The 23,328-nt window shown below is 42.2% G+C and overlaps 1 protein-coding gene across 2 annotated transcripts in view; it reads left to right on the top strand.

Moving 5' to 3' along the window:
- Positions 1-23,328, top strand: part of zfhx3b (zinc finger homeobox 3b) — a 524,157-nt gene that overhangs the window by 300,552 nt on the left and 200,277 nt on the right. For both annotated transcript variants that reach the window (XM_069901315.1, XM_069901314.1), the window contains one exon: positions 10,532-10,763. In XM_069901315.1, coding sequence (XP_069757416.1) covers positions 10,532-10,763 — 232 coding nt within the window. The remainder of the gene's footprint in view (positions 1-10,531; positions 10,764-23,328) is intronic.

The following is a 23,328-nucleotide window of genomic DNA, read 5'->3' as shown; positions in this document are numbered from 1 at the left end:
AGACTTTGGGTGTTGCTGGGAGCGGGGACCACTGTATATCAGTATTTTTGATACATATTATAAAGTTGTACGGTAGTTTTAAAAGATTTTTTTTAAATTTTGGTCGTGTATGTGAGTGGACGTAACTCGCATAGGTTGGAAGTCGAGGACTATCTGTATTTTAACTTTTGTCTGCCATAAAGCAAACTAAGAGTCGTGATGAGCATTCCCTGGCTCCTGTAACAATAGGAGAATGAGAAGCAAAAGCGAGTCCCTTCAGAGCCACTGACTGTCCGTGGATTCGCCTCCAGTGTTCCTGTAGCCACATCGGCTGCTGTTCAATCCATTTGTAACCCAAACTCCAGGTCCAAACCTCCAATACAATCAGGAAGCCTTCAGCGCCCAAGGCCCTTCTTGCCCTCAGCAGCCTCTTGATTGCTGGTTCCGATACTGGGATCCATGAGCCAGTCACCTTCAGCCCACGGTCTGTGTGGATCGTTCGACCAGAAGTCAGCAGGTGTCCACAGCTTGTGTAAGTCCTTCGACTGCAAGTCGCCTACAGCCTGTATTTATTTTGAATTTAAATCTTTTAGACATCCAGCACGGGTAGCAAGCCATTTTGGCCTATGAGCCCCTGCTGCCCAATTACACCCAATAGGCCTACAACCCTCGGTACGTTTGAAACAGTGGGAGGAAACTGGAGCAATCAGTGGAACCCCACGCAGATACAGGAAGAGTGTACAAACTCCTTACAGCTAGCATGGGATTCGAACCCTGGTCCCGATCGCTAGTGCTGCAACAGCATTGCGCTAACCACTACACCAACCACGCTGCCTGATTGGGCCTTTCAGCTGCTGAGCCTCTCGCTGGCCCACTGCCATGTTCACCATACTGTAGGATCATCTCCCGTGCTTCTCCTTCCCGATGGGAGTGAGAGTGTTCTTGCTCCTGGTGCCCTGGTTTACTGCTCCCCCAGAGTCTGCAACCCCTCATGGCTCTCTGCCCAGCACAGGCATTGCCACCTTGGGCACAGATCCACAGTTGCAGGATTTCAAAAATAACACTGTGGGTTCTTCTAATGGGCCATTTAAATCCTGTATGGAGCCAGCAGCGTCAGGACCGAGCAGAGTACCTTGGGGAACAGCACTATATCTCAGCACCCCGCTCTCCTGGGTCTGCACCAGCAGCACTGCTCCAACAGCCATTTTTTTGTTCATATTGAATGGCGGAGCAGGCACCAACACAGAAGGACCTCCTGCTCCTACTTTCTATGTTTCAATACTTCACTGTGACTAAATTGAGAAAGTTGCAATGGTCACAAATAGTCATAAAAGTCACAACTTCAAGACTGAAGGTCAACTGCTTAGAACAGAAGCATTTCTTCAGCCAGAGGGGTGATGAGTTGGTGGAATTTGTTGCCACAGGTGATTGTGGAGGCCAAGTCATTGGGTGTATTTAAGGCAGAGATTGATTAACTGGGACATCAAAGGTTTATTATGGGGAGAAGGCCAGGCAGTGGGGCTCAGTAGGAAAAGAATTGAATGGCGGAGCAGACTTGATGGGCTGAATTGCCTGTTTCTGCTCATATGCCTAATGGTGTTATGGTCTATTTTATGAGCAACATTTGGAAAGAACGTCCCACTCAATTTTGTGCTTTTAGCAAAGTCGAAATGATCAGGCAAAACAGAACTTCAGTTCTATGCTGCACAGGATATCTTCTTGCCAGTGCGATTATGTAGCATACGTCGCAAGAAAAGAAAGCACAAAAATCTATTGGCTTGAAAAGCAGGTTAGGTAGTGTCTGCAAAATGAGAAAGTGAATTGATTAGTCTGTGTTCTCATCCAAGAGAACTGTTAGTGCAGGTTTAAAATCAGCCATGGAAGAGCATTTGATGTTGGAAGAGAAAAGCAACATCGGTTAAGGAAATTATAAAGAAAGGAATGTATTGCAATGGCATTGGGGACTTAGAGGGACCTGTTATAATAATTATGTCTGTTTGAAGAAAGGAAGCAACATGACCTCATTTGTTAATGATATTTTAATCTTTAATATTTTGTACGTGTTTACTTCCAAAGAAGTGAAATAGTTATCGAAAAATGGCACGTAATGAAGACACAGTGGTAAAGTAGAAAAAAATATTTTGAGGCATTTAGGTGGAAATGAAAGTACTTCCATATTAATAATTGACTGGATAGGTGTGCAGTTTTTTCATTCCTCGATTGTCTGATGGCGATACCTGACCATGTGCGTCCTTAAACAGCAAAGAGAAGCGCATTTAATTTCGGCAGGTTTATTTTAAATCGAGCATATATAAATGTGTAAAATTCGTTCTACAGAACCATGTATTAAATAGACTAATGGCTTGCCATTTTCAGAGTTCACCAATCAGAATAGATGTAAAGATTCACACCACCCATGACATGCTCTGTTCTCACTGCTGACAACAGGAAAGGGGTCTAGGTATCACAAGCAGGAAAACTGGCGCCGGAAGAGTTATACCCCTCAACCATCGGACTACTAAACAACAGATTTAATCAGAGACTCATTTAAGGACTCTTTTTCTGCACATCATTTATCACTGAATATTTTCTTCTGTGTTGCACAGTCATCTTGTTTACATTTCTTTCTTTGTTTATACTTTTCTCTTTTGTTTTCATATCTTTTTTTTCTTGAGTACAGTTTGCACTACTGATAAGTTGTCTAGCCTGCAGGAAAAAAAGATCCCAGGGTTGTATGCGATGCCATGTACGTGTGCTGATAATAAATTTGAACTTGAACAATTTAAATAATCTTTTCTTCATAATTTCTGAGGCTGCAGGCTAACATCAATTACAATAAATCCCAGCTCAAAGGAAATACTTGAAGAAATATCCATCCTAAACCACCCAATGCACAAATAGATCAAACAAATTGAGTTTGTTTTTTCTTCCCCCCACCGCTGTTGTGAACATGATGTGTGAATCACAGGGATGCTGTGCCTAATGCTGGCTGTAGATTGAGCGAGCTGTAATGACTATGTTTATGGGATGCTGCACTGGGTAATTGTTAATGAATACGAGTATAGATGTGTGAGATCAAAGCAGACATTCTTCAACCAGCCCCTTGAACAGAATTGTAATAAAATTAGGTGCTGTCCTTGAAATATTTAATTCGCGAAAACGTGTACATTGAGAACCTGAAGGCAAAATGTGTAGACTTGTTAGTCAACTGTGAATAATTCTGAAAGTACACAAAATGATCTAAAGTTCAGTGCACTGTCTATTCAAACAAATGACGATCGTTTCTTGCAAGGACAATGCATTGTCAGATTTTGTCCTGTTGGGTGTATAGGGATCATGTTTGGTGAATATTGATGTAATTTTTTTTCCAAAATATCAAAAAGCTAACATGAAATCTTGTTTCATAGCACTCTTAGCATGTCAGTACATGTCCCACGAGCCACATCTGCATGGTTTACCAATGTTCAGTTGATCGACCAGCAACATGTTTCTTTACCTCCTCAGGGAAGGCCGATACTCTTTTGTATTATTTAGATCCCCCCCCACCCCCCTCCAAGGACATGGTTTCCACAGATGACTGGTGTCTGTCAGGACAGAAACAGTTGCACCTTTTCCTCCAATCCAAGCTCACTAATGATCATTCACTTGCTTCAGCCCATGAGGCGGGATGCTCATTCACTTGTTGGTTTGAGTCAAAATGTGGCTGAGCAGGAGTTGAAATGAGTGGCAGAGAGGTTGCTTTGAAAATAACTTATTTACTGACATCCTGATACATTGATCAGTCCCTTTGCTCACTGGCCAAGAAAAAAGATCTATTTCAAGAGGCATTGCCAAGGTTCTGAAGAATGTGAATAAAAACCCGTAGTTTATTTTATAATTTTCTCATTGAGTCTGCGTGAAATGAGAGCCTTCCCCGACTTTTAGAAAATTTCCAAATTAAATTTGGCAGAGGGTGAAAATCAAAGCTGGAGTTTCACTGAAGTGGGACTCATCTTAAATGTTCCAATATTTCTTGGCCTGAGTAATTTAGTATATTGATTCTTGGTACCGACTGACTTAAGCTTTTATTTTGTGAGCATAATGCAGGACTGAAAGAGTAGAACATTTATTTTCACTTGATAATCCAAATTAACCTTTTTTTTTGCAACATTATGTTTTGTGTTACCCCATAGATCCTGTTCCCGTAAACTAAACTATGGAATCAAAATCCAAGAATCCTCAAAATTAATTTCAGCCAACAAGCTACAGGGAGGCACCAAAGCCACAGGTAACCATAAAACGTAAGAGCAGCAAAAGCCATTCAGCCCATCAAGTCTGTGCCACCATTCGATCATGGGATGATCCATTTTCCCTCACAGCCCAACTGCCTGACCTTGCCATAACCTTTGATGCCCTGCTTAATCAAGAATGTATCAATCTCTGTCTTAATCACACCCAATGGCCTGGCCTCCACAACCGCCTGTGGCCACAAATTCTACAGATTTACCACCCTCTGGCTGAAGAAATTCCTCCGTGTCTCTGTTCTAAGCGGCCTCTTCAATCCTTCAGTTGCGTCATCTTGTCCTGGACTCTCCTACCATGGGAAACAACCTTTTATACATCTACTCTGTCTTTCGGCATTTGAAATCTCTCAATGAGATCCATCCTCTTTCTCCTAAATTCCAACAAATACAAGCCAAGAGCTGTCAAATACTCCTCATATGATAACCCTTTCATTCACAAAGTCATAATCGAGAACCTCGCGTGAAGACTCCTACAACATCAGCACATCCTTTCTGGAACGAGGAGCCCAAAACTGCTCGCAATACTCCCAAGTGAGGTCTCGCCAGTGTTTTATAAAGTCTCAATGATACATCCTCCTCTTGTATTCTACTCCTTTGGAACTGAATGCCAGCATTGCATTTGCCCTCTTCCAATCCACATATAGGAAAAATATGACCAGCTAGAAGGGTATTCTCCAACTGTACTTGCCTTACATAAGCAGGATGGATTTTGACGCTGAAAGGATAGTTGGGTTTATGGGAGTTACGTGATGAAATTACCTAGAGTAGGATAAAAGGTCTGCACAGATGTACGTACACAAATAGGCTTAAATAGGAAATCAAAAAGATGTGTCATGTGGTGAAGAAAGACCATGCTGAACTAAGATGAATACCAGTTAATAATACAGTAGTAATTACGCTACTGAATAAATACTCCGAAGAATATTAATTCAAGTACAATTCACCAGAGAAATCCATTCTAAAGACAGATTTTAAAAAATAATTGCATGGCTGCCGCTCGTGCAGACCCACAGAGAGCAGTGAGAGGCGACACAGAGCTCACTCACAGGGTCCAACCATCCAGTCCGACAGTGGTTTATTTTTTAAGATCCTGTGACTGTGGGGTCTGGGCTCAGGATGGTGGTACCTATGTTCGGCAGCAGTCTCAAGGAGTTGCAGGTTCCGGGGAAGTGGAGGACTAGCGCAGGGCACCAGAAAACGGGGAGACCAACCCCGTCTGAGAAGGTGACCCACGGCATGGTGACCACGGCGGCAGCAGCGGACTATTGGTGATTCGAGGCGAGGAACCTACGCAGACTTGTTTGAGACTCGCTGGGGGGGGAGGTACCAGGTATTGGAATTGTGATGCGAGAGGGCACCGAGGATGGTGAGAGGTTCCAGATGGTGTCGGAGGTTTGGATCTGGAGGTCAGGTTGCTGAAGGTTGTGAGGCTCTGGAGGCTGCAGGAGCGCTGGAGGCAAATCCGTGGTCACTCAGTGACTTTCTTTTACTTCTCTTTCTGTGACTGTAAGGGGCTCCAGCAACTTCTGCTGAAGGCAAGTCTTTGTCTTCCTTACAGTAGAGCAAAGGAAATTTCATGTTATATCACATGGCTCTATTGACCACCGCCAGTGGGCTGATCTCGCCTCAAACCGTGCATCTTGGCGCCTCACAGTTCGGTGGGCAGCAACCTCCTTTGAAGAAGACCGCAGAGCCCACCTCACTGACAAAAGACAAAGGAGGAAAAACCCAATACCCAACCCCAACCCACCAATTTTCCCCTGCAACCGCTACAACCGTGTCTGCCTGTCCCGCATCGGACTTGTCAGTCACCAACGAGCCTGCAGCAGACGTGGACATACCCCTCCATAAATCTTCGTCCGCGAAGCCAAGCCAAAGAGAGAGAAAGAGTTTAATTATATAGCAATGAATGAATCTTGAATCTGAAATTAAAAGCAGTGTAAGAACAATAACAAAGGTGATAGATTGACTACAAGCTAATCAATTCAGTGGTATCTTTCTTGGGAAAGGAAGCTTGCTGATCTTAGCTTATCTACCCATGATGCCCAAACGCCCACCCCCCCCTCCTCCCCGATTATGTATACCGGTAATTTGTTTCCGAAATTTAATTCAATTGCAAAACAGTTTTGGGAGTAGTAGTACACCTGCACTTGCCAGTTCCATGTTATTATTGGTTGTTTCTCATGGTGGGAGAGTCGCGCACAAGAGGGCACAACTTCAGGATTGAAGGGTGTCTGCTTAGAACAGAGATATGGAGGAATTTCTTTAGCCAGAGGGTGGTGAGTGTGGAATTTATTGCCATGGGCGGTTGTGGAGCCCAGGTAACAAAGAGATTGATAGATTCTTGATTAGCCAGGGCATCAAAGGTTATGAGGAGAAGGCTGGGCAGTGGGGCTGAGTGGGAAAGTGATTCAGCTCATGATTAAATGGCGCGGCAGACTCAATGGATTGAGTAGTTTATTTCTACTCGTATGTCTTAAGGTCTTGCTATGGGTGACATAATTTCAGACAACTCAGTTATATCTTTGAGTGGCCATTACCAACAATGTCCACTTCTCGAGTTGGTTTTAACGACCAGCATAAATGGGGAAAGAAAAAGTGAACGTGGCAGGTTATACAAAAAATGTGTTTGAATCTAACAGCAGGGAGAGGAGCACTGGAGGATATTCAAAGCTCTAAACAGTTCCGAAATGAGAGACTTATGAATAGAGGTGGATCTGTCAAAAGAAGAAACATAAAGGTCAAAGGAAGTCACAACATCAGGGGAGCCTCAGGGGTGACAGATTCGCTTGGGATATAGTTAAATGAAAGAAAGCTCGAGGTGGCAATTTGTTGGTGCCTTTCAACCTAACACTGGGCAACAATCTGATATTTCACAGGGAAGAAAGAAAAGAATCCAGCAACGTCAGTGTTTGAATAGTGGGAGATTTAACCCTTTAAAAGGAGAATTTCTGAAATAAAGGGAAGTGGGAAAGGGCTAAAATATCATTGGACGTTTAAAATGATGCTGGATTTGATTTGATGTTGCTGAAAATTAGGGGCTTTGGGAAACTTGGCTGAACAGGGTACTCTCACTCAATGTCACCAAGACCAAAGAGTGATTGTAGACCAGGAAAGAAAAAAACAAAGGTGTATCATCCAGTAATCTTTGGGGGATCCGAGGTAGAGAGAGTCAGCAACTTTAAATTCCTCGGTGGGGGGGTCACTATCTCAGAGGATCAGTTCTAACCTAACATACTAATCCCATAGTGAAGGAAGCACGTCAGCGCCTCTACTTCCTCGGGAGTTTGCAGCGGTTTGGACACCTTCGCAAACTTCCACAGATGAGTAGTCTGCTGGCCAGCAGTATCGCAGCCTGGTATTGGGGCACCAATACCTCTGAGTGGAAAACCCTGCAAAAGGTTGTAGACGTAGCTCAGTACATCATAGGCAAAACTCTCCCCGCCAACGAGAACATCTACATGGAATGCTGCCGTCGAAGAGCACCAGCAATCATCAAGGATCCACATCACCCAGGACGTGCTCTGTTCTCGCTGCTTCTATCAGGGAAGAGGTATTGGCACCACAGGACTCGAACTCCAGATTCAGGAATAGTTGCTACCCATCCACCATCAGATGCATGAACAACGGACTCATTCAGAGACTCAATTAAGGACTCATACTTTGTTCATTTTTAATTACTATATATTTATATTTCTGTATTCGCCCAGTCAGTTTGTTTCTTTGAGTACAGTTTCCAGTTACTGGTAATTATAAATTCTGCCTGGCCCGCAGGAAAAGAATCTCAGTACTGTACTTAAGTATCATGTATATTCTCTGACAATAAATTTGAGCTTGGTACCAAGGGTTCCATCAGTAAATGGAGTTCCCTGGTTTGATGAAAGAGAAGCTCCAGACTGCGAGCGAGAGATTATTAAACTTCAGAGAGATATTTTTGAAGGGTCCTCAACTGTGAAAAATGAGGTAGAGGAGAAGAACATAAATTCAGTGTGTTGATGCGATGGAATAGAAGCTAGTCTGGATTTTGGGAATAAAGCAAGAGGAATTGAATACAATGCCAATTAAAAAAAAAAATTAGACATGCAGACCATCTTGGCCCTCGAGTCTGTGCTGCCCGATCTGCGCACCAATGAACCTATACCCCCTGAGTACGTGTTGAACGGTAGGAGGAAACCGGAGTCCCCGGGGGAAACAGACATGGGAAGAATGTACAAACTCCTCACGGACACTGTAGGATTCGAACTGTTACACCAACTGTATCGCCCTTCAAAAATAGTCAAATTCAACTAAAGGAAAGCTCAAATTGTCAAGCCCTGATGAAAGCTTTGAACAAGCATACAAATGTAAAGACAATTGATGTTGGAAGTTAATAAGATTAAGGGATGGAAAGGCTTTCCTTTTCAGCCATTGGATGGATGGGTTGAACAACATCCAAGTAAATTAAACAACTTGGCTGTGAGGAATTTGTAGAAACAGAGAAAGAGAAGCAGACTATCCAGCCCTGTGCTCATGCCCAGGCATTCAGTTAGATCATAACAGATACATATTTCTGCTCTTTCTTTCCAGCATGCTCTCATATACACCCCTGACAAAGGTGAGCTATCATTAGTAAGTTTCACTTTCAGTCCTTGCATTTTAGGGTCACAAGCCACATCCCTCTGCGGGTGGGGGGGGGGGGGGGGGGGGAGGGGGGGGAATGTCAATTGACTATGTTCAGACCTTGATTTCTTTTTTACTATGGTCCCCTCAGGACACTGCTCAAAGTTTATGGACCCTCCTCCCTGTGAAGCAGTCAAGTTTAGTTGGTTTCTTCCATACTTCTCCCCGAACGAATACATAAAACACATAGAAGATATCATTATTTCAGTCCCTGCCCCAACCCCCCCTCCCCTGCCCCAACCCCCCCTCCCCCTCCCCAGCTTAAATGTGTAGTGGCCCTCATGGGTCCTGTTGAGAATAACTGTGAGTGTAACTTATTTCTACATTTTTGGGGAAGGACCACTTGAACCATTCATGTGCTCACACCCTCTGTACTGTGCCCAGACCCACTCTATCTCCTGCTCATTCAGTGCCATTGTTTTTGCTGATATACAGTAATGTTAAGCAACATTTAAATTTTCAAAATTCACCCGTGTCTTCAAGTCTGTCCATGGCCTTCTCTGAAATATCTTCCCGTTTCGCAAGCCTTTGCAATCTCTAAGCTTCTTGATCATCCTGGACCTTAATTGCTTCACCTTTGATAGCTGTGGATATGATTGCCAAAGCATTAGTTTCAGAACATCTTTCCCGATGCCAATTGAATGCTGCCCTGTTAGCCAAGATATTGACCATCTCACCTAAAACCTCCTCATGTCAGTGCTGACTGACCATGTCTGATAAGGCTACTGTGAAGTACCTTAGGACTTTTTGCTGCATTAAATGAGCTCTCTTGTTCTAATTGAGCAACTGGAATAAATGCTTCAGTATGGAGGTTGCAGTTGCGATATGGCTTCACCAGAGGAGCAAGTGGGAAAATGCTTTATGACTCTCAAAGTATTAATAACTCGCATCTTGTTATTTAGGAAGCAAAATGTGGCCATATTCACATTGTGAATAGTCAAGGTATCAAAGTTTATGGGAAGAAGGAAGGGGAGTGGGGCTGAATGAGAGAATGGATTAGCTCACAATGGAATGGTAGGGAAGACTCATTGGGCCGAATGGCATCCTTCTGTTCCTTCTGTATGGTCTAGAAAATGGGTAGGGACAGTGCCTCCTGAGCTGAAATGGTTTGGAACTGTCGGCATTGTACCTCAGTGCCTTTCCCATGAGGGGAAAGTGAAGAGGTATCTCTCAAGTAAAAGGACAATCTATTTCCATGCATCATGAATGGTGACACATATGAGAAGTTCTCAGCTCTAGTTATAGTGTGAATTTGCATGCCTCGCTGCCCTGCCTTCCCTGTCTATCCTTCTACTGAGGGAGGGGCGGGCCCAATCAAGAAAAATGTGACAGCCTGGGCTCTGCCTGTCAGTCCGTGACAAATCCCTGATGTGTTCCCAAACTTTGTTGTAGGTGTCTTGAATGTTGTATGTAATTGTGGTCTGTTGAGTGTGGGGGTGGGGGGGGGGGGGTTTGTGGGAAGGGAAATTACTCAGACTCAACTGAGAATCTTGTATATAATGGATAACTGTAATTTGTGGCTGATTACTGGAAATGGTTTGAGTTTGAAAATTTATAAATACTCAAAAAAAAGCTCTCAGCACTAATTTTTTTCTCCCATCTTTTTGTAGCACTTACAACAGCACGACAGCACAGTGGAGGCCGAAGCCTGTTACTACCATTGTTCACTGTGTAACTACTCTACCAAGGCCAAACTCAACCTGATCCAACACGTACGCTCTATGAAACACCAGCGCAGCGAGAGCCTACGCAAATTACAGAGGCTGCAGAAGGGTTTGCCAGAGGACGATGATGACCTTGGGCAGATCTTCACCATTCGCAAGTGTCCTGCTGCCGAGACTGGTAAGTGCCCCATGGTTTTAACGAGAGCATTGCAAAGCTTTGTCCAATCCCTTTTCACTGACCTGCCAAAGACTGGAGGTTAATAAACTCATTTCAGAAAATTGTTTCTTGACATGAGTTAATTCATCAAAATACTTCAGAGAGTGGAATATGTTTGATGTAGTTTCTAAAGGGAATAAATCAATTTAAACACTATTGTAGATTTTATTTCTTTTATAGAGAGCACATTAAGAATGGGAACCAATCTTGTGGTAATTGTCTCCTCCTTTTGAAACAAATCATCCTACTTCACATTATTTGATATTCCCACCAATTGGACAAACAATGGACCTTGAATGTGGTTCTATTAGCCTGGTTTTACCTTCCACTAGTTCGGGCATTAAAGGCAATGAGACACATGAGAATAATTGCATGGAATGCCTCTTGTGTGCAGAAGGGGAGAACTGTATTCTTGGGATATTTATAAAACCTCAACTGATCACAGTTAAACATCACCTTGTGTAACGAGGTTCTATCGTATGGTAATGGGGCCAACTTTATGTTTGTTAACGTACACAACATATTTGAGTTAAAAAAATGCTTTTAATAAATGCAAACAATAATTCTACCAATAACAACACTTTATGACATTTACAAGAGCACATTTTCTACTTTCCCCTGTACTTGTCAACACTTTGAGAAGCAGCCATCAAGTGAACACAGACATTGCCAACAAAAATTAAGCCTCACGACAAAATTATGACTTATTGGCCTCAAATGAATACATTTGAACAGTGTTTATTTCATAAGGATTTGGCAAAGGAAGAGAACATTGAGTACAAAATGGGGAGAATTTTAATTCTGAAAGCTGGAAATAATTGAATTGTCTAGTAGTATGGACAGTTCGATATGTATTTAAATGACTCTGTAGTTAATTTCCTGACAGTAGGCTTTGTGGTTGGGGTAGTAAAAATCAAACTAGAAGTTCTAAGTTCAAAGCCTGCCATGACAAAGAGTGACATGGAATACAATATATCTAAATATTTGTGGGTTGGCATCAGTAAAAAGCTGTCCCATAACAGCGAATCCAGTGTCCTTCAGGAAATGAGACTCCCTAATCCTATCCGGATTGTGACTGCAGTATGACACCAGGTACTGTTCTCCTTGTGTCTGGAGGTAAATATATAGCAAAAATCCAAAAGGAACAGGATTTCATTAGGTCATTCTTTTGAGCTTTAAGATAAATTGACTCGATAAAGTCATTGGACCTGACTGACCACCAACTGAGATCTGCACCCTGAAACGTGTTACAGATCTGGCTGCGCAAGTAGTTTTATGGATCCTTCCTGGGCGGGGCAGGTGTCAGACTATTTTGTTGCCCAAGGCCGGGCTGAACGTGGTGGGGGTGGGGCTAACCAGGCTAAGTGATGGGTGCAATACCTGATGTGACGGTAGCCGTACCACTTCCTCCCTCCACCCTACCAGATAACTTTAGTCAGAACCACATCGTTCATGACACAGAGGAGCTAGAGCTGTTGGAATTTTTCTTCCGCAGTGCCCCTCTGAGGTCTACACCCGAATGGTAGCGCCAGCCTATTTACGGGGTTACATTGGTGTCCGATGTTTCATGTGCAGTTCACACCAAATATTAGATCCTGGTAAAATTGTGCCCATCACACAATTTTTGCCAAGCATTTCTGAGCATGTTCTCATTAATATGCCTGGTCATTCACCAGCCCCCAGATGCACATTCAATTCCACCATTCATACGATAACCAATCTCCCTCATGTGTAATGAATTTCAGCTCAAAGGGACAACCGATGGCAGCCTCTCCGAACACTTTGCACTGCTTGGCTTACATTTTCGCTATTTACAGCATCACTGCTGATATCAGCGAAACCTGATTGAGCAACTTCAAAGATCACTGCAGCCAATTCAAATACCCTTCAAGGACCACAGGGTGCTTTAAATTAGTGACGGTCCAGTTGGAACTGATGGACCTGTATCTGCCGTCACTCCCTGGCATAACAAGACATCCACCCTGGTCTCAAAATCCTGAAACATGACCTCAAAATTTACATGGGCTTCTGCCAGCTCATTGCCTCCCCCTCTCTCGCCCTATTGCCTTTGCCTCCATGGGAGCCATTGGCCGTGTTTCTACTGAGCGATGAAAATTCGGGGCAATGCGAGATGATGTGCGGTGATGCGAGGTGTCCCAGTAGAAACACGCACATTGTCAGGCTGATGTAGTGTCAGTAGTAAATCATCGAAAGCATCTTTTAAAAATGTAATGTGATTTGAAAGGTTGTAATATATACAAAATATTAAAATGAAATGGGGTTATTTTTAAAAACAGCACCCTCCCCCCCACCCCATTCCTAATCCACATTGCTTTTTACATTTCTTCCGATATACTCCTTTATTCACACCAGGATTTAAGTGGGATGCAGCAACTGAAATCCTGGGGAATCCCAGTAAGACTGGGTTCTAATGATGGCCTCTGTGATTTCATACACAGTGCATACATGCAAGTTCAAAACTTATTCAAGTCCAAATGCTTAAATGTCAGTGTTCCAAGCACAGTTTGTTCCAATATGATCTTTGAGGAATAATGCAATGTAATATATTTCCCTTGTGAGAAAGTATGACATGGCACTTTTGGTGCAATTCTCAGCAATTCAAGCTTTGTAATTGATCTGATGATCTGATTAGGAATGGAAGAGAAAGCCCAGGTAATTGCTCAGTCGGCAACAGTGACATCTGTCGAAGTGTGATGGTTGTACCTTTTGACAGATGAGATTTGGTTGAGTGTTGATTGCTCCTATTACTTCAGAATGTCAAGAAGGAAGAATGTGGTATCCTTAAGATGTCCTGAAGTACTTTTTGAAATGTCATCAGTTTTGGGGTGTGGCCCAACACTTTGCGCACCACAAGGGCAGACAGTGAGAGAAATGAGGCATTCTGAGATTGTTCAATGATTTTGTTTGAGAGATGAATGTTGGATTTGCAACAGAAAACTGCCCTGCCCTCCTTCATGTGGTGGCATGGACTAGTTTACATCCATCTGAAACTTTTTATGATTGTGTATTAAATCTGGGTGACGATTACACTTGGCTTGTTTTAATAATGAAAATGGAGCTGATCAAGGCACTTAATGTGGGTCGGATTTCGATTCCATCTGGAAAAGGCTTTTGGAAGAATTTGCAGAGACTTTGAAAATGCTGAGTTGCAGTGAAATTGCTGAGTCATGCAAATCAATGCAACTGTAAACACGAGTCATTGTGTGAAGGGGTGGAAATCTTAAATCTGAAGACATTACACAAGGGCAGACTTCAAATGACTTCATTATGGCAATCTGCCCCCACTTGGTTAGAGGGCTGGGACATTTCATCCTGCAGTTGCCTTTCCTCAAACCATTTGTTGGTTCACAAATTTGAATCCTGATTTCCTTTCTTCTCCCAAGTGATTTCATTTCCTCAAACTGAGCAATATTAAAGCTGAAGGTTGATGGACTTTCAATTTCAGTCATCAAATGCTAATATTGGGCAATCCAGCTCAGCTGAATATTAGTAAAACTCAATCGGAGACTTATTTAAGCTCTTAATTTGCACATTATTTATTATGGTATTTTTGTTTTCTGCATTTGCACAGTCACTTTGTTTACATTTCTTTCTTTGTTTAATTTTAGCTCTTTTATATCCCTATCTTTTCTTGAGTACAATTTTTTTTGGCACTATGATTAAGTAGAAATTCTGCCTGGCCCTTCAGGAACAAGAATCTCAGGGTTGAATGTGATGTTGTGTATGTCGTCTTACAATAAATCTGAACTTTGACTCGATCTGAGCTACTTGGAACTCGGAGTTCCAAGCTGTTATTTTTATCCCACTTGCCACAGGCTTCTTCAACCTACCTGAGTATCATTGGTAATTGAGTAAGTGCAGTTTGGTGATGCAGTGGCATTGGGTTGAGTCTGGTTTGGAAGAGTATTCACTAGAAACAAATAAGCCTAGATTTGATTTTCAACAAGTGAGAAGCCATTATTCTTGTCCATAATGCCTGCAAGGTATCGATATGGAACCTTTGTATCGGAGTTGTTCTGCCACTTCATGCACAGAATGCTACAGTATAGTACAGGCCCTTCTGCCCATGCTGTAGTGTGATCTACTTAATCCTACTTTAAAAAACTAAACCTTAACTACCCCATAACCCTCTATTTTTATTTAATTTGTGTGCCTGCCCAAGAATATTTTAAATGTCCCTATTGTACCAGCCTCCTCCACCATCCCTGGCAATGCATTCCAGGTACCCACTACTCTCTGTATTTTTTTTAAAAACTTGCCTCTGACATCTCCCATAAACTTTCCTCCCCTCACTTTAGTCAGATGTTCTCTGGTGTTTGCTACACCTGCCCGAGGAAAAAGATGCTGGCTGTCCACCTTATAGTCTTTCATAATTTTGTTGACCTCTATTAAATCACCTCTCATCCTCCTTCAAAGAGAAAAGCCTGAGTTCTGCTATCCTTGCCTCATGACATATTTTCCAATGCAGGCAACATCCTGGTAAATCTACTCTGCACCCTCTCCTTAGCTTCCACACCCTTCCTGTAATGAGGTGACCAGAACTTATCACAATATTCTAAGTCCCACCAGAGCTGCCACATTACCTCATGAATCCTGATCTCAATCCCTCAACTAATGAAGTCCAGCATACCGTTAGGCCTTCTTAACTATCCTATCAAACAGGCGACTGTAGTCCTGAACAAATGAAGATTTCCTGTGCCAGATGATAACAAACAGAAAAATAAATGACAAGAATAAGAATGGAACAATAGAGCTTATTTGCACATCTCTAACTGATCTTTGCCTATAAGTGCTGTTCCCCAATAATGGAAAGAATGAACAGTTAAGGTAATGATTGAGGTGCCAATCAAATGGATGATCCACTTGCCTGGATAAGTGCAGCTCCAACAATTCTCAAGAAGACCATCCACAAGTATATTCCTTTCTACTCTTGCCTTGTAGATGCTGGTCAGGTCTTGGGAAGCCAAATGGTGACCTATTCTTTTATGGCTGTCCAGGTGAGGTTATGATCTTTGATGAATCCCAAAATACAGATGATGGGAAATGAGCAATTATAATGTATTTAAATATCAAGGATAGGTGACAAGAAGTTGCACATAGTCAATAGCTGGCCTTTCTGTGAAGTAAAGGCTACTTGTCATTTTTAGCTTGTGCTCAAACTTAAGTGAAACACGAAGGTCTGCAGAGCCCATGATTACAGTAAAAACACAGAAATGCTGGAGGAACTCAACACATTGCGCAGTGATATGTAACCGACGTTTTGGCCCTGAGCCCTTCTTCAAGGGGTATGGACCGACGTTTTGGGTCTGAGCCCTTCTTCAGTCCCAAAATGTCAGTTATATATCTTTACCTCCTAAGGATACTGCGAGATCTGGTGAGCTCCTCCAGACTCTGTATTTTTACTGAACTCATCTCGGGCATGCTGCATACCACACAAGCTATTTGATTCGCTGGGCAGTGACTCCAATCTCACCGTGTGGTAGAATCTTAACTGCCTCCACATCTTAGATCAAATAAGGACGGACAGTAACTTCCACATCCTGAATGAATAAAATAATTAAAGCTGTAATTTGCCTGGTTTCTGCTTGGGGAATTTGATAAAACACAACGGTGAACGTCTGCCAAACATTTTGGCTCTGAAGGAAACTTCTCATAATTAATCATTGCAAATAATTTGAAAATTTGTTGTTTTTGTGCAGTCTTGAATATTATTCAAATGAAATTTGTTTCTTAAGTCAGTAACATCTGATTTGAATCAGTAATTTCTGACGACTCATCATGTGATGTCAAGGTACAGTCTCAAGAAAGAATCTTTGATCCTGAAAGAGGATAGAGTTAGGAAAGAGAAAAAGAAAAATAGAGGGCAGAAAAGTCAAAAGCAAAGGATGCAGAGGTCACTAGATTCTAAAAGGACCCTTTATCTGAATGCCTGTAGTATTAGAAACCAGGTTAGTGAACTTGAGGTGCAAGTCAGTCCCCAGGCATATGATTTAGTGGCCATCACAAAGAAACATGGTTGCAAGATGGGCATGATTGGGACTTAAACGTTCAAGGGTATCAATATTACGTAAAGATAGAGAGGAAGGTAAAGATGGTGGGGTGGCACATTTAATCAAGGATAAAATCAGGGCAATAGTGAGGGACGATATAAAATCTAAGGAACAGAATGTTGAGTCCATCTGGGTAGAGTTTAAGAATAGTAAAGGGAAAAAAAAATCACAGGTGGGAGTTGTCTATCGCCCACCAAATAACAATAGCACAGTGGCACAGGCAATTAGCCGAGAGATAACTGAGGCATGTAAGGACAGAACGGCAGTTGTCATGGGGGACTTTAATTTTCACGTAGATCGGAAGAATCAAGTTGGTCGAAGGAGTCTGCAGGATGACTTCATGGAATGCATCCGTGATAGCTTTCTTGAGCAGCATGATAAGGAACCAACAAGGGAGAATGCTATTTTAGATCTAGTATTGTGCAATGAGATGGGTAAAATTAATGATCTAATAGTTAGGGTACCTCTTGGAAAGACCGATCATAGTATGATTGAAATTCTCGTACAGGGTGCAATAGTGTATTATGCTTAAACAGGGGAGACGACAACAGGATGAGGGAGGAATTGGTCAGCGTGGACTGGGAGCATAGGCTGGTTGGCGGAACAGTGGAAGAGTTTCAAAGAGATTTTTCACAGTGCTCAACAAAAATATATTCCTGTTGAAAAATACGTCCAACAAGAGAGGGAAATGACAGCCTTGGTTTACTAAGGAAATAAAGGAAAGTATAAAATTAAAAGCTTATGTTTGCAAAGTTGTCAAGAGTAGTGGGAAACTGAAGGATTGGGAAAACTTTAAAAGGCAACAAAGGAGAACTAAGTGGGAAATAAGGAAAGGGAAGAAGGATTATGAAGGTAAATTAGCGAAGTATAAAAACAGATAGCAAAAAACTTTGTGTATAAAATGGAAGGGGGTGACTAGAGTCTATGTAGGTCCCTTGGAAGATGAGAAAGGGAGATTGATATTGAGTGATAAGGAAATGGCCGAGGCATTGAACAAATATTTAGTCAGTCTTCATGGTGGAAGACACATCCAGCATGCCAAAGAGTGGTGATAGGGATGTGAAGGGAGCTGAGGGCCTCGATAAAATAATTGTTACAAGAGATATAGTGATGAGCAAACTAATCGGATAGAAAGCGGACATATCCCTTTGTCCTGATGGGACATATCCCAGGGTACTGAGGGAAATGGCGGGTGTTATAGTCGATGCGTTGGTCATCATTTACAAAAATTCTCTGGATTCTTGGCAGGTCCCAGCAGAATGGAAGACAGAAAATATCATACCACTTTTTAAAAAGAGATGTAGACAGAAGACAACTAACTATCGGCCAGTTAGCTTAACATCTGTAGTCGGGAAAATGCTTGAAGCTGTCATGAAGGTTGAAATAGCAAGACATTTAGAACAAAAGGGTTCCATCAGGCAGACGCAGCATGGATTCAGAAAGGGCAGGTCTTGTTTGACAAACTTGCTGGAATTCTTTGACGATATAATGGGTGCGGTGGATAAAGGGTTGATGTTATATATTTGGATTTCTAGAAGGCTTTTGATAAGGTTCCGCACAAGAGACTTATCAATAAGATACAGTTGAATGGAGTCGAGGGAAGTATATTTGGCATGGATTAGGATTGGTTAACTGACGGAAGGCAGAGAGTCGGGATAAATGGCTGTTTTTCTGATTGACAGACAGTGGTAAGTGGGGGGGCCTCAGGGCTACAGCTGTTCACCATTTACATTGATGATGTGGAAGAGGGGACAGAGTGTCGTGTGGCCAAGTTTGTGGATGATACTAAATTGAGTGGAAAAGCAAATTGTACAGAGGATGTGGAGAGGCTGCAGAAGGATATAGTTAAATTTGGTCAGTGTGCAAAGATCTGGCAGATGGAGTACAATGTTATTAAATGCAAGGTCATCCACTTTTGCAGGAAAAATAGAAGTGGAGATTATTATTTAAATGGTGAAAAACTGCAGCATGCTGTAGTACAGAAAGACTTGGGAGTGCTTGTGCATCAATCGCAAAAAGTTGAGTTGCAGGTACAACAGGTTATTAAGAAGGCAAATGGAATGTTGGCCTTCATCACTAGAGGAATTGAATTCAAGAGCAGGGAGGTTATGCTGCAACCATACAAGGCACTGGTGAGGTTGCACCTGGAGTACTGTGTACAGTTCTGGTCTCCATACTTGAGGAAGGATATACTAGCCTTGGAGACAATCCAGAGGGGGTTCACTAGGTTGATCCCGAAGATGAGGGGGATGACCTACAAGGAGAGACTAAATTGTCTGGAATTCTACTCACTCGAATTCAGGAGAATGAGAGGAGATCTTATAGAAACACATAAAATTATGAAAGGGATAGATAAGCTAGAGGCAGGAAAATTGTTTTCACTGGTAGGTGAAACCAGAACTATGGGGACACAGCCTCAAGATTCAGGGGAGTAGATTTAAGACGGAGATGAGGAAAAACTGTTTTTCCCAGAGAGTACTGAATCTGTGGAATTGTCTGCCCAGGGAAGGGGTTGAGGCTACTTCATTAAACATATTTAAGGTTCAGTTAGGTAGATTTTTACATAAAAAAGGAATCGAGGGAAATTAGAAAAAGGCAGGTTGGTGGAGTTGAGTCGATGAGCAGATCAGCCATGATCTTATTGAGTGGGGGAGCAGGCTCAATGGGCTGCACGGCCTACTCTTGCTCCTATTTCTTATGTTCTCCAATTTTAAGAAACGAAAAATGTCAGTAACAGATATGAGGAAGAATGATGTTTTCTAATGCTAACGAACATGCTGAAAGGGTAATAGTTGCCACTGCAAATTATTCTCTTTTTAATTAGCATCATTTAACACTTTTAATGTTCATGCATTTTAGTTGGTTGTTTTTTCTCACTAATTTGCATGCAGGGTTTCCTTTTTCTATCCTGTACTTGAGCCATCCTTATCTGAAAGTAATTCTGTGCAGATATTAATTAAAACTGTGCATGCACAAATACTTAAAATCCTTTCAGGGGTTTCCCTGAAACACCGTAATAAATATGTAATATCTAATGTGCCTTTTTAATAACATTTTATTCATTTTTGTTGCTTTTGGGGGCTTTAAAAATAGTTTACCACCGAGGTCAAATATTGCCTTTTTAATAATGCCACATGTAAGGGTGATGTCTGTGCAGAAGAATTTAAGTGTACCATACAGGCAGCTCTGATGTGGATTCCCTGGGCATCTTGATTTGATTAATTTGATAATGAACCGGACTCCCATCAAAGGGCAAATACATTCGTAAGCACCACTGGCCTGGAATGGGCTGAAAATATTCTGTTTAATTTCCTTCCTCAAAATGATGAGGATTTCAGTCAGAATTCAACATTTCTTGCGGTTGGGGTTCTGCCACAAAGCAGGCCATTTGTTTGTTAAAATGGAGATGGTCAGGATTTATGGGCCAGCACCAATTTCTTTGGAAGAATCAAAAATCATGAGTAATATTTGGAGTACGAACAGATTGATTGTGGACTTTATTAACAGGTTCTTCGTCATCTTCATTAGTAACTCTTTCTGCAACTTAATAACTTAATCTACCAGTTGAGTGTTTAAATTAATTTCTTTGACATAAAAAGGATGTTGAGTCATGCTGATTATGGTGTGGGTGATTGAGATTAAAATTAATCTCCATAGCTTTAAGGAGGAATTTGTAGGAGTGTTGTTGGATTGTGCTCTTAAGGTTCTACTTGCTGATCGCAATGTTGGGCACTTTCTGACCTTTTTCCTCAAGTTTTTTTTTGGTTATCTTTACTGTCAATGTTCATCAGTAAATCAGAAGTGTTTTTGAAGTATCAAGAGTTAAAAGGCATACTTTTTCTCCAAACAAATTCACAGCATCACCTTCAATTTTTAGCACCTTCAACATAATAAGACACCCCAGGGTGCCTTCACAGTGCTTGTACCTGATGGGTAAACCAAGAGATAGTCAGACCAATAAGAGTTGTGAACTTGGCCAATGTTATCAGCCTTCACTCCATGAAGGACATCTACAAGAGACAGTGTCTCAAGAAAGCAGCCTCTATACCTACAATGCCCAGGCCATGCCCTCTTCTCATTGCTCCCATCAGGAAGGAGGAAGAGGGTGCCCAGTGGTACAAAAACAGTTTCTTCCCCTCTGTCATTAGATTTATGAACGGGCAATGAACAACAGACACTGCCTCGCTTTCTCTTCATTTGCACCACGTAATTTATAGCAATTTTCCACCTGTAATGAGGGTTTATTGTCATATACATAAGCACAATGTAGGGGCACACAACCCTGAATTCGCTGACTACCCCATAAAGTTTGAAAGGTGGGAGGAAACCAGAGTTCCGGGAGAAAACTCACGCAGATACGGGGAGAACAAGCAAACTCAATACAGGCTGCATGGGAGTCTAATCCAGGTCTCTGGCACTATAATTCTTTGGCTTGGCTTCGCGGACGAAGATTTATGGAGGGGGTATGTCCACGTCAGCTGCAGGCTCGTTTGTGGCTGACAAGTCCGATGTGGGACAGGCAGGCACGGTTGCAGCGGTTGCAAGGGAAAATTGGTTGGTTGGGATTGGGTGTTGGGTTTTTCCTCCTTTGTCTTTTGTCAGTGAGGTGGGCTCTGCGGTCTTCTTCAAAGGAGGTTGCTGCCCGCCGAACTGTGAGGCGCCGAGATGCACGGATGGAGGTGCAATCACATGACAATAAGCTTGACTTGAACAAATGTCCCTTCCCTCCATCAACTCCATCTGCACTTTCCACTGACTTTGAAAGGCAGCCAACGTATTTGCCCCATCACTCCCCAGGCACACTCTCTTCTCTCTCCTCTCATCAGGGAGAAGCTTCAAGAGTACGAACTGATGCACCATTAGGTTCAGAGTTTCTTCCCCACAACCATCAGGCTCCTGAATGAACCTCGGATTAGTGTTCCCATGCGACCCTTCCTCTGTACAACTCCAATAATAAGTTATTGCTATTCTACTCTGTAGGTTATGCAGGTTAGAGATGGAGTGCTTGTGAAATGAACCCTTCCCATTGTAACTGATATAACATGACAACAAACTTAAACTTTTAACATTGTTCTTGCCTGGATAATCTGGTCTGTCTCGCACTACAGTGGACTAGTCAGAGATGCCTTCCATCAGTCTCAGGCAATAGATGCATGTTATTTTAAAATGAGGCAAATAGGACTAGCTCAGAAGTGGTACCTTTGTCAGCATTAAAAATTTCAGGTCATTTATTTATCATCCGTTTGTACAAGTACACCTGGACGAAATGGCGTTCTCTGGTCCTCGATGTAAACCACCGCAAACACACAAGTGATACACATGCACAGTACGTATGCACAAATATTAAAATTAAAAAATACTATTGTTAAATAAATAGTAGAGTCACAGAGCAGTTCATCAGTCATTCAGCATTCTCACTGCCTGTGGGAAGAAGCGGTTTCCTCAGACTGGTGGTTCTGGCTCTGATCCTCCTGTGACCCTGTCCTGACAGGAGTAGCTGGAAGATGCTGTGTGCAGGGTGGTAGGGGTCCTCACTGATTTTGTGAGCCCTCTTCAGACAACCATCCTAGAAAATCCCATTGATGGGGGTGGGGAGGAAGCTGAAGGACCTGTTTTCCATGACATGACAAGGATGGATGCTTAGCATCGAACAAATACCACCACCCCCCCCTCCACACCAGGCAGAGTAACAATAATGTCTTTGAGAGATTTCTTCCATAGCAATATGTGAGTTTTAAAGAGAAAACAATATTGTGTGCTACTTGTTCGTCTGCCAGTCGATAATGTTCAGTGAGCAAACATTGGCTTAGGACTGTATTCATCTAAGTCTATCATATTTAATAGTTATTGTTAATGAAAATCAAAGGATTGCATATTCTGGAAAGAGCTCAAAACACTCAGTAGCTCAGGTAGTACAAAGAGGGATTGACTTAGCAACAGTTGAACTGGTCAGTTCTGAGACGAACAGTAAGTGAGTTATCAGAAGCTGTTGGATTAAGCTGTTGAATTCACTGCTGAGTCAGGATGGCTGCAATGTACCTAAAGAATGATGAGGCGCTCTTCCTTTTTTTTAATATATTTTTTTATTTTTCACACTATGAACCATACTGACCAAAATACACACAAACATTTCCCTTTTGAATATACAAAGTGTCATTTTCTCCCCTTTTCCCCCTCCCTTCCCTCCCTCCTTCACCCCCCCCCCTCCCCACACATTCAACGTTCAACATATATGATACATTAAACCCATTAAACAATGTCATCACACAATGAAAATAAACAAGAAATTTGTGTCATCTACTTTTACATACTGGGTCAGTTAATTTCGTCTTCTTCTCCTTCTGTCATTTTAGGCGGTGGAGGTTCCCGGTAGGACTTCTCTGTTGTGTTCCATATACGGTTCCAAAATTTTTTCGAATACTGTGATGTTATTTCTTAAATTATATGTTATTTTT

Source organism: Narcine bancroftii, chromosome 10 (assembly GCF_036971445.1).
Source record: "Narcine bancroftii isolate sNarBan1 chromosome 10, sNarBan1.hap1, whole genome shotgun sequence".
In the NCBI taxonomy this organism is placed as follows: domain Eukaryota; kingdom Metazoa; phylum Chordata; class Chondrichthyes; order Torpediniformes; family Narcinidae; genus Narcine; species Narcine bancroftii.
The sequence above is the reverse complement of the archived record's forward strand: the minus strand, read 5'-3'. Positions and strand labels throughout refer to the sequence as shown.